Here is a 15,972-nt window from a genome sequence, read left to right as displayed (position 1 = left end):
GATATCCTGAGAACTCTACCAGTCACAGAGTGAAAATTACCAGTAGCCAGAAAGTGCAACACAGATTATGCAGGCCAGAGACACGAGTGGGAACATTCTGTGTCAGGGTCTAGGTCCAGTTTGACTTGGTCATACAGTATTTGTAACTTGAAACACCTGTGAACACACGCAAACAATCACCTCAGGAGGTAGTCTATTTGAAGAGTCTAATTTGGTGTGAGTTTGTTAATTTCCTATACGAGTTTCAAAGCTCAATGTTTTGTAAATTTGCGTATTGTATTGTTTCCCATGAAAAGTACTTGCGAGTTTGGGCGATGGTGTATCTGGTCGTGTTTTATAAATTCGTGCGAGTTTGATGTTTGTTTCCTGCAAGTTAGCACGTGTTTGCCCTTAGTAAATTTGCGAGTAGGGAAAACAGGCTAAACTGGCATGAGAATGCAATCTCTCCCAAACACGATTAGTAAATTTACCCCATGGTGTCTATATGCAAAAAAAATGATAGGTGTGAATCAAACCATATATGCAAATATTTTTATGTTTATACCAGTGTCAGATTAGAGTTGGAGTTTGCTGTAATCTATAGCTATGGTAATGTAAAGTTTCTGCATGTTTCTTTCTATTACTCAATACATATCGGACCCCTCAAAGCTATCTTCTAGGGCCACTCTTTTCTTTTTCCATTAATGACTTACCCAAAATCTGATTTCTCATTGTTGGACACAGATAAAACAGTACAGATCTTATTTGGGACAATTGATTGTGGAGTTCAATAAAAAGTTGAAGGGAAACGGTCTTTGAAAACTGGTGGATCTGACACATAGTTATATATTTAAACTATTATTCAATGTATGATATTGTAAATTATAAATATTTTAGAAGTCAACATTAAATTCCATGTCCACATAAAAAGCATGAAGTGGCAGTTGGTGTCCTTTTATATTTGTCATGGACATCCAAGGCGACTATATATATGTAATAATTTATAATAGAGGCGTGTTTTATTCTTTATAATAAAGAATGGTTCACAACAAGACTCATCATTCATAGAAACATCACTGAAACATTTATTGGCTTTACGTGTGTATTAGATAGTGGATAATACTGTAGATAACCATTTGTAGGTGATAGGAAGTTTTAGAGTCACCAGTCCACTTAATGAATCTGTTGTGACTTCAAATATAAACTCATAGCAGGTTTTATATTATTCCATGCAATAAATTATTCAGAACCAAATTGTTTGTATAGAACATGGAAGTTAAGACAACACTATACAAATTGTTATTAAAACATCCCATCACAACTCTTCTATTATAAAACTATAATGGACAGCAACTTTACATAAAGAAGTGTCTTATCCTGCTGAAATAAAAATTCAGACTGATCTAACGAGAACAGATTAAATGTTACACACTTCCACAGTACGAGCTGTGCGCTTACATTAGGCACACAATGAGCATACATTATGTAATTATGCAGCATGCCTCTTTAACTATATAACACACAGGATGTATAACTGCAGCGTAAGAGCTACTGCAGGAGTCTGATTCTGTGTGTCTATAGTGCATGTACACTCCTGAAGAGCATCTACAGAATAATGTAATAGATTAATCCTTATTTTTGCCTACAGTGAACATCTCATGAGAACCAGTGCCAATGGCATATTACCAAAAAGAAGCTAAATGAACAATCAATGCTGCTCCCTTTTTTTTAAGTGGGATTGATTGATGAGGAAAGCTTTTCAGTCTTATCTGTGTGTTCAAACACAGGGCTGTGATATAAAGCATAAAATGACAAATTACCCAGAGCTAAATTAGGAACTTGGCGAGGAGCCCCCAAGTCTCTGTGGACAGACAGGTACCATTAAGTGCAGGACAGATGGAGTGAATCTTAGCAGTAAGTAAACATCTATCCAAATCTTTTTCCTGCTGAGTGAAAACACCAGGCTCTTCCAATGGGATATCTGTCACAACGCATCTGCTGCTGATACATGATACAGCACAAGCATAGGTAATGCACCAGTCCATGTCTACTACTGCAAATATTCCCCAGACAGTTCCATGTTCTTTAACCATTTATAATCACGGCGCTGTCTACCCACACTGCATGCACACAGACAGAAATCAGTCACAATAAACCTTTGTATGTTTTTGGTACATAATAGAAGGATTCTAATAGCCCCAAAATATACTAGGAGGTCTTTATAAAAAGCAGAGGCATATCGGTTGTAAGTGGCTACCGGAAACAATAAACACAGTTATGTAAGAGGCAGCCAATTAGGAATGACAAAATGACAATATAACCACAGCAAAAAATATACAAGATATAGCTAAATAAATGACCCTAAGCATAAACATGTATTTGTATATATAATATGTACAGATCTGCACTGCACTAGGCCTAACATATGATGCTAATAGCAAGTACTGTGAAGGCATATGTTGCAGTACCTGTGTTCGGTGATCAGGTAACACCCATCTAACTGGCCAATTGAAATCTTGGTAATGTGCGCAAATTAGCGAGAATTACAGTAGAGGAACATTGCAGATATGCCTGCACACCTGTATGGGATGCTAAGAGAAATCAGTGATGTTGATGTCCGTGAGTTGCAACCTCCTGCCCATCATTTTAAATTGAATTATGCCCCTAATCTCTACCAATCCCTTCAGATATTTTTTTTTTTGGATGGAAATAGCTCCTTGAGTAACTGCTTGTCACTTGATTCATATAATGATGATATAATAGCAAAATTTCTCAGGATGGTTTCTCTTCTTTCTCTGCAGAACGTTATTTTTGAAGCAATTAGAGGTTCCTTACAAAGGCATTCTGCATTTGCAGATATTACAGTAGGACATGAAAAGAACTGTATGTTCCCGGCGATCCGTTAGGGGGTTCTGGTGTGCACCTTTGGAAGCACACATTTAGAATTTGTACATTTGAATGCTTGTCTTTTATCACTGCTGCACAAAGAACTAGGCAGCTCCTTTAGAAATAATTATTTGAGAACTGTATATCACTTTGGCAATGCTGTCCTTTTATGTTTCCTATGGATTTTCATTGTTCTGTTTTTTTTATAGCCATAATCCAGTTTTTACACCCATCTGGTTATGAAACATAAAAAGCACTGATTATATATGGGAATATTCCCAATGTATGGAGTATGACAGTCACATAAAAAGGGGTTGAGAATGCAATGCAGCACAATATAACAATATCTGGCTATCCGCACGCATGACACTTTTCAAAGGAGTCTTTTCTCAGCTTGATGTACTGCTATCCTGAAATACAAATTAATTTAACTGTACATTCTCTGTGCAATTCCAACGGCTAAAGTAATTGGCTGACTCATACAGAGAAAACGGAACACAGGACAGGTGTATTGCCATATATACTCTGTTCCGTAATAGATGCAGGTGGGAGTGACTAAATGTTAACTGTACAAGACCTGTAAAACATCAAAGAACACAAATTAATAATGACAAAAGGCATAAAAAATTCCTGAAATTAAGCGTACCCTGGTATGTTAAAATGGAGGCTGCATGTTGAGACTGCTCCGTACCATCTGAGCGTTGCATCCATTATAACTCTATTGTTTTGCTTACTGATTGTCATACTAATGTGCCGATGAGTTCTGGGAAACCCATTAAGCTTTGATGGGGCTCCATCCCGGAGCTGAATGGAAGTCTCTTCTCCTGCAGTACTCCCAGGAGTGGTGTGGTGTGTGCAGAGTTTGTGTTGGGTTCTGGTGACTGAATCCCACAGCTCTCCGGTTGTTCAAGTATTTACACAGAGGCCCTTCCCCCGTGAATGGCTGTCGAGAGTCCCACCTTCCTATCCCCGTGTGAACCGTGGACGTCTCTTTGGGAGCTGCTTTTCTACTGGCGGCTACCAGTTCCTGCCCGACTCTCCTGATCCAGTGGCCTTGATTGCGGGTAGTCTTTGGGGGGAAAGCGATATTAATGGAGTAGCTCTTGTGTATTGCACTGCTGCTGAGGATTAAAATGCCTGTGGTGCGCCAGTCTGGTCTTGCTGCTCTGGTGGCTCCCTACTTTAGCTTCCACCATACTTATACCTCCAGCTAGGATTCTGCCTGCATCCCCTTCCTGTGCCTCTCCACCCTGCCCTCCAGTGGCACGCAGGAGAGGTAAGCACTTACTTGTTTTATTGACTATAACTTTATTGCCTGGTGGCCCTCCTGTGTTGGGCTCTGCTGACATGACTGCCACCCCATGACTCTTTTCCGACACAGTTGTTGTTGGCATGTTTGCGGTTTGGATGTTTTGTTGCCAACTGTTTATATTCTTGGGTAATTAGTATTACATGTACTGATATTCCATGTCATTGACTGTATGTGTGTTGTTCCTTCACTTGGGTCCTTCGCTCACTTTTTTGTCATACTTCCCTTAATTGTTTGCATTTATTTTTACTCACTGCATTATCGTATTGTGCATTTGTTTACTTTTTGAAAATGAATAAAAACTAATTTAAATAATAAATGTGACACTGATCGGTTCTTTGGGTAACAGAATATGCATATCTGTGTGTATTAAATATAACAACCTTAAAAACAAAATCCTACTGAAACTAATAATTGCATCAATAAGAAAACCAGCTCGTACTATAATCCAACATTCTACAATTTTGCTGGCTAAGCAGGCAGACTGGATTATTCTTGTATAGTCTATGTATAATGTTCTATTTGACCTATTCAAAAAATCAATACGGCAGTTCTCATTATGTCAATAAACATAAAGAAATTAGGCTGTGTGCTGAATTGCTTATGTCCACAGGTTTCACTGAAAATTCATAAAATAATAAACCCTACTTAGAAATACGGTATGTTTTTCTCCCTTTAAAGGGCTCAAGTTTCAGTAATTGTGGTAAATAACAGTGTCATTGAGGTCTTCTCACTTGCATATAGTTAATTATTTCCACCTGGTGTTCCCAATGAAAAGACAAACTCCTGATATGCATGTGCCTTGCAATCTTCCAAGAACACAAGCCTCTTTCTTGCTACTGGGTTTCTCATGTAAGGGTAGCTGTGGATTGCTGGACACACTATGTTATAGAATGGGGCTGCAGCAGGACGTGGTAACAACCACCAGGATAAAAGTCGTAATATTGTTGTTCATTTCTTAAAATATTACCTATGCAACAACCATTTAATTTTTTTTTGCCAGGACAAAAAAAAATAGAAAGCAAAAACACTAGAACAAACAAATCATTGTACTAGGCAAATCAAGTTTAGGCTGTATTAATATTTATTATTTCTCTTTGGCTAATTAAAAGTTCATAACACATCCTAGATTTGCTGACTGGCTCTAAATTCGTTCTTAAACTTTAGAAAAAGCACCCTCTCATATGGTGGTGTGCAGGGGATGGCTGGCAACTTTTAGCCTGGGGGGTAAATGCATGCAGGTGGCCCTGGCAGAGGAGTAGCGTGTAACCAGGGTGCCCGGAGCACGTGCGTTCCAGGGAGGAAGCGGGTCCATATGGAATGAATGTAAAGTAAAAATAAAGATATGGGGCAGCCCCCTGTAGTGGTACCCATATGCAGTGCCCCCTGTGCCCCAAGAGAGGACCCCCTTATACAGGCCACAAGTAGTGATCCTTCTATGCAATGCCCTTTATACAGTGCTCCCAGTAGTGGTCCCCCCTGTGCAGTGCCCCTTGTGCCCCTAGTAGTAAGCTTCTTATATAGTGTCCCCAGTAGTGGTCACCCCTGTGCAGTGCCCCTTGTGCCCCCAGTAGTAAGCCCCTTATATAGTGCCCCCAGTAGTGGTACTCCCTACGCAGTGCCCCCAGTAGTAGTCCCCCCTTGTAGTGGCCCCAGTAGTAGTCCCCCCCTTGTAGTGCCCCCAGTAGTAGTCCCCCCTTGAAGTGCCCCCAGTAGTGCTCTCCCCCTTGTAGTGCCCCCAGTAGTAATCCCCCTTGTAGTGTTCCCAGTAGTGCTCTCCCCCTTGTAGTGCCCCCAGTAATGTTCTCCCCCCCCCTCCCACAGTACACACGTAATAAATAATAAAAAAAACCACTTACCTGAATCCCTGCTCCCGCCGCCGCCATCCGCTCCTCCATCTGTACTCCCAGGCCGGGCCGCTCTGCATTACGGGAGAGACGTCATATGAAGTCATGACGTCTCTCCCATTACCCACTGCAGGAGCCGGAAGATGGAGCGGCTCCTGCAGTGGGCGCAGCGGCAGTCAGTGAGAGTCTGACAGACTCTCATTGGCTGCCACTCAAAACAAACACACAGCTGCCGGAGCCGGCGGCTGTGTGTTTGTAACTGTGTAGCACTGACCGGGTCACACAGACACAGACTGCCCGCATAGCGCTGCGGCCCGGGGGGCACATGGCACCCTGCCCCCCGTTCCAGCCTGCCACTGGTGGTGTGACTAGCCTAAACATCTGTTCTGCACTCATACACCTTCTTGCCTAGTTTCAGAACCTAAATAAACTATAATTCCTGTAATAAGCTCTGTAGCACAAATGTAAGGAACAGGCCACAAGTTGTGGTCAACGATAGAACAATAATGGTGCGTACACACTACACGATATGCTCCCTGAGCGATATCGTGTAGTGTTGTTCCCGGCAGGCTGTGCTCAATGTCGTTCATGACATTGAGCACAGCCGCTGAACGATATCATTAACGATATCGTTCAGCGCCAGGCTCTCTCCCCCATTCCCTGACATGCAGCAACCTGACGAGATCGTCAGGTTGGCCTGCATGTCAGCCCGATGAACAATAATGACAAACGACCCGTGGGAACACGCGTCGCCGTTATCGTTCATCTTTTTGGGGTTAAAAATGGACGATAAAGTGGACGACTGAACGATATCGTTATCGTTCAGTCGTCCACTTTATCGCCCAGTGTGTACGCACCTTAAGTTATGTGCAAAAACTACACTATGCAGTAATTCCAAGGACTATCTCAAAACACCATCACTCCAAATGGGTGTTTAGTTGGTAGAGCCATTGGACCCACGAAGCTTACTACACCAGCACACTCTATGGCTGCCCTGCATGTGACAAAATATAAATGAACCCATATGAACAGTTTGCAGCAGCTATTGCATAGATAACGTATGATGACGAGCAAGTTTCTATCCAGTTGACAGAGGTCAATAAAACCAATGTACAAAAGATAAGAACCATGGAAAAAAAGGAAAAATAATTACATGTGTAAAATTGGTTTCATATTGAGGGGAAACCATAGTTTTGGGCACCATTTTATAGGATCCTATAACATTTGTCTGCAATGTTATAACCTTCTACTTTGTCAGTGTCAGTTTGCGTCCTGTTCATTTTCTCTATTTCCCATATAATACCATAACACTACCGCTCTCACATACACCCGCCCTCAACACCAGTCACATACAGTAAATGGTCCGGTTACTGCCTCCAATGAGATCGGTAAAAGCATATCCCATTATACTCAGAACACTCCATGCTTGTAAACAGACTGCTGAACAACATAAGCAGGAAGTGGGCAATTGTACATAAATCCTACTATTAGGTCAGGTTTACGTATGTTCTGTAATGGAGAAGTGGTACAGGTCTTTTTTATGAGGGGCCTATTCAATTAGCCACAGGACTTACCGCAGAGTTTTAGCTCCTGGGGTTGTGCCCAGAGCTACTCAACTATGTCCAGCTGTAAGCCATATCTTCCCAGAGCTATGCCAATTACCGCCCACAATTAGTCCTGAAAGCAGTAGTTAATGTGGACTTCTATTTGCACCTCAGGAGGTGCTAAACAGACATGCACACTAAGTGCATCCACATGGCTAGTCAGGGGCAGTAATAAAACAGCTGTGGGCTATTAGCTCAGGATATAAAACCCTGCGGTAAGTCCTGCATTTAATTGAATCTGCCAACAACTACATATTTATTTTGATGTAACAATTACTAACTACAGTATGTCTTGGTTCAATTCTGGTTTTAGGAAGGCCTACTGTGACCTACTCAACCTAGCCTCTAGCTTTGAAGATACAATATCAGCACAGGTCATTTGAAAATGGAATACATCAAAAAAGTTGTCATTTTAAAACAGTTTCCAGTCAGTGGGCAGGAACATTATAAGGGGCAATTTAATAAACAGCAAGGGCTAATGATTGAGGTAATTTTTGTGCATACATCATAGGGGTGTGAGTAATGTTTTCATTATATATAATTAAGGCACCTGCGCATAGCAGCATAAGCAATAGCGAATAGCTTACAGAATTGTCCCATTAATGCACTACAATACCCATAATAAGATAACATCTTGTTATGTACTGCTGGGTTTTTTGTACTATGATATTTTAGCTTTAGTATCGTCATCTACCATCAGGGGAAGGATATAACATGGTAGCAGGGAATGAACCTGCCATAGGGATTGCAGCTTGGAAGGTAAGCACCCTGTTGAAAGCACTACAATATGTGTATACTCTCAGCTCCTCCAGGTTACTGATGATCCCTTTAGTGACCAAGACATAGCTGCTGTCATAGTAACTAAAAGAATGTGTGCGATTGTTAAACAGTGCAGGCTGCTTCTTATTGGTTACTGTAACAGCAATTACAAACTAATCAGCAAAGGGAGCTTCAGTAAGCCAGACTTGGGGCAAAATTGCCTATTTTAGGTTTATGAGGGCCTTTAAATTTTTTTTACTATGGAGCCTTGAAATCTCTTACTCCACTGTGTAACCCAATACACTGGTCTGTGAAACCATACACTCTGTTCAAATCTGGTATTGTGGTTGCCTATAATTTCATTCTACAACCAAACAGATAGCTATCTTCAAAGAACAAAGGCAGAATACAGAAAAATCTTCAAAAGCTGTAAATGACATTATGTATATAAACAAAAACGAAGATTGACTATACTATAACTTAAAAAGACTTTTCAACGCACCAAGTTTAATCCTGATCCTTGATTATATTACAAGATATTGCGTGAGACTGGCACATGTCTCTGTCTGTTATTCATTAGTTTCAAAGACTTGGTTTTTAGGGATATAACAGGGATGACTTTCTATTGTAATTCAGATGATAAATAAAATGAACTACAATAGAATGGTACAGAATTTGTCATCACTATTACACAGCCAAGAGTTGCTTAATGTTATGACTGCTCAGGGACATAGCCTAAATGATATCCTTTATAATCTCACTAAAGTCTTTTTTTTTTTTTCATTTCTTTTTGTATAAGTGAGACTGATGTAATACAGGCATAAGGTTTTTCAAAGGCATGTAGCAGTTTCCTGGTCTGCTACAAATAAAGGTTCTTTCTTTAGCACACGGAAATTAGAATACTATACTTCAAGACGACAAATGCATCCTAGGCTACAGGCCGGCAAGCACAATATGAACCATTTTATTAAGGAAATATATTAGTCTTTGAAATGTCAGGTGTCACACACAAGTTGACTTGCTTGAAATGACAGATGTGATCCATTTTAATCTAAAATCTAAAACAAAACCCCCAAACACTGAGAAGAGTGGTAACCTCTGGGGCTATAAATATTTTTGGACTAAAGCAAAGATTATTATAGTATGATATAGATTAGAACTGTGTCATGTATAAAACACAATCTGTTTTATAGTTATACAGTATTACAATGTCCAGCTGTACTTTATAGACAATCACACTATATTGCTTAAAATTGTAATTTCTAGTTTGATTTGGTCTAAGGCACAAGTATTTTGACACTACATTAGAAATCCAATCTATGACCTGCTATTGTAGGATGTGGCCTTGTAGCATTGTGGTTGCCCAGGACTGTCATTACTCAAGGTTTTTAACTAGAAGATGTGGCTCAGGAAGCAGCCTCTAGGTGTAAGTGATCAAAGTGGTTCCCTATGAAAGAAGCAATCCTACTGAACACAGAAGAGGGTATTGTAGTTGGGAATTCTGTAAATTAAATTCTGGTGCCTGGGTTCCAGATGTGATTCCAGTAATACCACATGACTAGCCACTGCGGTTCTCCTGCAGTCAAGGGGAGATGTCAACTGTGCGTTTAAGCTCTTAAAAATGTGCAACCGCAACATTCAATGACTTGAGATCCAAATGACCTTTTATTAGCAAGAACGGGGTCACAGAGTATTGCTGGAAAACAAATCCCCCCTGCAGAGCATATACCAAATGCTGCATTTCCAGAGGAATCCTCAAACATCCATAGCAGAGTCTGATCATGGTCATCACATAGTGCTTACACAAAACTATCCTGATGTGATTGAAAGTCATGCATCCACATTGAAATGAGTTCAGAAAGAATTAATGGGATCTAAATAACAATTTGCTTCTTTAAACCTAAGGCCAATGAAAGGCACGCATCTATAAGGGAAACACGTTCAGCAGGAAGTTTGTATTGAGAGGAGTACATCAAACCTCTCAATACAAACTATTTCATCTAATTTGGATGTTATTTTTTTTATCATAGAATTCAGCCCTTTCCAAGTCTCTCAGCGCTGCCACCGTGCTCTAATGTGTCCTAATATCTCAATGTTTTCTCACTTCTGAAATCCTCTTCTGCCCCAGACAGACACCAAACATCTGGCATGGGAACAGGGTGTGCCTGCTAGGCAGGATCAGCTGTTATCTTAATGAGAGCAAAACAAAACTGGGCACATGTCTACAAGATTCATTTTAAAAGTGGAATCATTTAAAAAAGGAGTATGTTAGACTATATAAAGTTTATGATAGCAGTAGGCAACATTCATACATATTACCTACTAAAGGAAAAAACAAGCCTAACATAAGTAAGGTCAGGAGGAGGATTCTTACATTTATACTTGATACTAGAATAAAACTACTCCAAAGTCCAAAACATTTAGTTGGTATGCGGAAGCACATAATTTCCAGTAGCACCTATAATAATGTGAACATGTCCTGAGTGAATAAAACCTTAACGATTCAATATCTTGCTAATCAGTACGTTCCTATAAAGCTATTGTTTTGCCCGTGGTTTCCCATGTATATAAGAAGTGGAAGAGAAAGATTCTGCAGGAAGTCTACTACATTCAGATACAATCACTGCAGTGGTGAGGAATAGGAATACAAATCATTAAGGACCTACTGTATATAATGTCCCTTTAATCATTACACCTGTGCACTAAGTATGTACATTTAACACAAACATACCAAAAGGCAAGAAACCATTCCTTTTGGTCTTGCAACACAGAAATTAACATTTTTAAATGTAATTGTATACATTTTGCTGTCTCCCAAAACCTGATGACTGACACCATCTGCTCATTATATGCCCCTCCTGTGTAACTGGACAGTGAATTGGTATCCAAGTATCACTATCGGACTGAACATATTAACAGTAACCATAAATTTGAATATCGTTCTCTGAGGCTATACATATGCTAAGAACTACTTAAGGAGAAGACCTATCTGGGCATATGTGGACAATGTTCTATATTGGTTACATTACTGCAATGAGGAGAAGTGTTAATAGGATAAATAGTCTTTCAGGAACATGTAACCCCCAGCAGACATATGCAAAACATGCAATTATTCTTGCCATATGGGAAATTGTATTATACTCTTAGTACATAGCAAGCAAAGCACATGAAAAATGTATATTAAATGAATTAAAGAGGGGTGCCCATCTGCTAAGCTTAAAACTATAGTCTTGTTTAATATGCTGCCTATTCAGGAGGAATAATTTGTTTACCTCCCAGTGACTGAACACCAGCTGAGGGCTGGCCAGGCCACTTGTCCTCTTTCTTATTTCATCAGCAAACCCAAAGCTTTCAGCCACGGGCAACACTGCCTTGATAATGAACATGTCTGTTCCTTCTTTCATCTCTTCCAAAAGAACACGACCTTCTCTTTTCGACAAGACGCCATACATACGACCTGTAAAAAACGTTCAGAAAACAAAAAACAGAGTCAGATGAACGCTTTCAGTCAGTGCCTGGTAACACGATGATTTATATGGGAAATGCCACCATGACAAGCCTGGTGTGAATACATACAAAGCCACTGCACAACACTTCATATAAAAAATATAGAACTATTGATGTCACATTTCAAGTTGCAAATAGATGTACATATTTGGCATTCTGAAGAGGGGGCGGAATGATTTTTGCAGTCTAAGAATCTAGTGACGAAGCATGTAAGGAGAATGTTTGGAAATATTAATGAAAACAGGCTGTGCGCATATTTTAAAGAGTCCTTTGATCTGCAGAGAATGTCCTTTGTTGCAAGAGATAACTTATCATAAGTTAAAACGTCTACTGAATACATAGGATTATTTACAGCTCTTTCTGGCGTCTACAGTGCAAATGTAAAGAAAAAAAATTATACACAGAATTCCATGTAACTATATGGGCACAATGCCTAAACACAGCGGTGACAACAGCTTTATTGGTTGGAACGGATTATCAAGAGGCTATCAATTAACTAATAACATATCACTGAGATATGAGGTACTTCATGCCTCATGTCTCGGCGAGGTTGCAAGTGAATTGATAGTTAAACTGGATATTCGTTTAACGTAGCTGCTCCGCAACTGTATATAGGCGACATATACATTTTAATCAAAACAAGACAGACGCTGATGCTAGAATGTATACAGTAGAGTATCTTAATTTGCAATCAGCTATCTTGTTCATCAAGGAAACTGATAAAAATCTGCACATTTATAATAGACGGGCTCTTGATCAGTGAAATGCTGTGCTAGGCATGAAGGTAAAGGCTTAAGTCTGTACATATGGAGCTCATTGTAAACTGCAGAGCCACATAAGAATTCTTGACATCAATAGGTCAGAGAGATTTTTTTCGGTTCTGCAATGATTTATCGGAATCATATGTTTACCACTGAGCTAGAGTACCTTGTACAGCACAGTACAGTTCTGTGAATACAATATTGGACATTAGTGGTCTGGAGTCAGTTGCTAGCACTACTTTCTGTAATAAATGCTTGATAGGCTTAAAGCTAGTACTGTCTATAGAGATCATACATTTAACCCTTCATGGACTAGCAGTAAGACAACAAAAGAGAGAATAATTTAGCTAAAACAGTAAAACAGGGTATTAGTGTTAAACATCTAATCTTAGAGTTACTCTGGAACTGCCACCAAGACATGTGCTCACTGGGAATATTCTCTGAACTGTAACTAGAAGTGTGGAAACCAGATATTCTCATGGAAACAAAGTCACGCAGGGTGAAACTGGGAATTCAATTTCTCAAGTAGCTTTCATGTCTGTACAATGTAGAATGTAGTCCATGTGTTTTTCTAGCAAACAAATATCTTACCAAATCAGATCTAAAAACTCCAAGATAAAGTTACCAGCTTTTTCCAAAGCATCAGAATAAAGCATACATATTAAAGCATTCTATTGACGTATAATGTCTATCTAGAGACTATCGTGAATTCTACCTTTAGGATCCACCAATAGTTCCAAACAGTGTTGTAGTTGTACTACTAAAACGTGGCTAATCCTGTACATTGACTTACTGTATGGAATATATAGGTCATAACCATAGGCATGCTGGCAACTGCTGACATACTGGGGAAGGTTTTCTGGCACCTGTAGACTGGCTGTAAAGAACATTATCATCATCTATTCTTCAAATATTAACTCAGCACACACCACCACTAGGGGATGGTTGATTCTCAGGAGAGGAGACCTATTTTTTTGGGGGGTTCCTACTTTCCGAAGAAATCCACTGTGCTGACAGTTTGGGGCCGGTTAATGTTATGGCAGGGGGGACAGCCCAGTGCTGGTTACAGGAAAATAGGTGAAACCCGGTGCCGTTTATTTCCCATACCAGCCCAGGCTGAGAGGTCCAGGGCTGGTTATTGATTTGGGAGGGGGCCCAATCATTTTTTTTTTTTTAAATTATACCATTAATTACAAATTCAAGTAACAAAGCCTGCACAGATCATATTGTTCTGTGCAGTGCTTTTGTTTGGACAGGTTTGTAGTAGTTTTTTAAATTCTATTTGCTGTCAGTTTTGAACTGAAAGATCAAATCCGACAGTACTTAGAGCTGTAAAACCAAACTTACATCGACATGGGGCTTCGAATAAAGCTGAAGCCCGATGGATGATAGTCAGTTTTTTGACTGCAACACAATGTTGATGTCCGTTGGTTTCGGTTTAAAGCCAAAACAGATGGTTAGTAATTTTACACCCAACAATATTTTTAATTCTCCAAGGTGAAGTCAGAGAGGTACAGATGTGTCCTCATACACCTAGCCGCGAGACGCATGGCGCGGGGGACCAGCACAACGAAGATGCTTATTCAAGCTAAAAAGATGCTTGGCACAAGCCGCGTTGCATGGGACCTGGCACGCCGAGAAGGTCTATTTGGCGCGACTGCGGCAATAGTGTATGAAGACACATCTGTAGAAGCGGTAGGAGAAGACAGCTGATAAATTATCCTCCTCCTTCTTGGCAGCTCTACATTTCGTCGTTCCTTAGCTGTCTCACTTTGTTTCTCTCTCTCATTCTTTGTCCTAGTTATGGCTTTTGTGTTCCTTAACTTTTTCTGACGTTTTCTTGCTTTCTCCTTAAAACTGGCATCATTCCTATTTTTTCTGGTAATATTTTCTCTGATTTTCAGCCTTCTTTGCTTTCTGTTCCATGTCCAGCTTTGATAATGTTTGATTGCAGAACATGGATGCTATAGTTTGAATATACTACCTTCCTTTAGACACCATGGGGCCTGTGTGTTGAAGGAATCAGTGCAATTCCAGAGAGTCTGCCTGATGTTTTAAAGTGGCAAAGATATGAAAGTCAAAATCGGGTTGGTTTTACCTTTTAAATTATCGGTGCTTTAAAACATTATGCAGACTCCCCAGAATCGCGCCGATGCTGCATCTCGCAGGCTATTATGCTTTTCGCCATGTGATCTAAGCAGGAAGTTGCTACTAATGACAGCTAGTGAGAATATCAATTTATTTTTTTAAATGTCGCTCTCTAGAGAGAAAATAAAAATAATAACAATGTCCTATATATGACATATTCTTATGTCACATACATACCTCCCAACTTCTTGGAAATGGCAAATCGGGAACCTGACTGAGAGGGGGCCTCCCAACCTCCCCAACACCGCTGGACACTCCCGCCAAAATCGGAACAGTTGGCAGGTATGTACATAACCATTATAAATTCTAATACTAAAACTTCTTCTTTTTTTTTTGATAAGCTGAAGTGAATTGCTTTTGCCCACAAAACTGGATTTTGTAATATACACCAAATAATCTAGGGGGAATATATTATACAAATGGTCATGAACATAACTGTTGAAAATGTTTAAGTATTTTCTGATACACAATATACCCAGAATCAGGGCCGGCTCCAGGGGTCCGACTGCCCTGTGCCGGCCCTATTAATAGCGCCTCCCAGTGGAAGATGGGGGTGTGGCCTGTAATGTTATTTGTAGGCGTGCCCGCATGGCACGCCTCCGAATAATGTCAGGCTGGGGGAGAGCCCAGCACTCGTCACTAGCTGTGTTTCCCCCGCCCTCTCCCGGCACTGAATGGATGCTGCGCACATGCGCGCAGCTTCCATTCACCTACTCCGGAGTCTGGTACCGCCGCACAGCTGCGGCGGTGGGGGTCCCCAACCTCCCGATTTGACCACCCGCGGACCACTTCGGTCCACGGGTGGAACAGCGAGACAGTACCGTCCCGCTGAAATCGGGATGTTTGGGAGGGGTGCGCCCTCTATGGGGTGGTGCCCCTGTTTGACTGCACTGGTCGAACACCCCTAGAGCCAGCCCTACCCAGAATACGACTATGTTTTGGTGGTGCAGTTTCATTCAGAATACACTGAAAATAGATAATACACAATGGACTTATGGTGAAGTATAGATAGGTTAAAGTAAAAAAAAAATTGAATCATACCTTTAATACAGATTTTCTGAATATTTGCACTCAAAATATTATATATAATAAGTGAACCACAGAAAAGATTACACTTTTTTCAGTATGAATGAAAAGTGTTATCCATCACAATAGAAAACAAAATGTTTGCA

At 40.3% G+C, this 15,972-nt stretch overlaps 1 protein-coding gene across 1 annotated transcript in view; it reads right to left on the bottom strand.

Annotated features, from left to right (window-relative positions):
- Nucleotides 1-15,972, bottom strand: part of EFL1 (elongation factor like GTPase 1) — a 363,676-nt gene that overhangs the window by 10,067 nt on the left and 337,637 nt on the right. The window contains exon 19 of the mRNA XM_088472852.1: nucleotides 11,657-11,841. Coding sequence (XP_088328978.1) covers nucleotides 11,657-11,841 — 185 coding nt within the window. The remainder of the gene's footprint in view (nucleotides 1-11,656; nucleotides 11,842-15,972) is intronic.

Source organism: Taudactylus pleione, unplaced genomic scaffold (genome assembly GCF_031769625.1).
Source record: "Taudactylus pleione unplaced genomic scaffold, aTauple2 ptg000129l, whole genome shotgun sequence".
Taxonomy (NCBI): domain Eukaryota; kingdom Metazoa; phylum Chordata; class Amphibia; order Anura; family Myobatrachidae; genus Taudactylus; species Taudactylus pleione.
The sequence above is the reverse complement of the archived record's forward strand: the minus strand, read 5'-3'. Positions and strand labels throughout refer to the sequence as shown.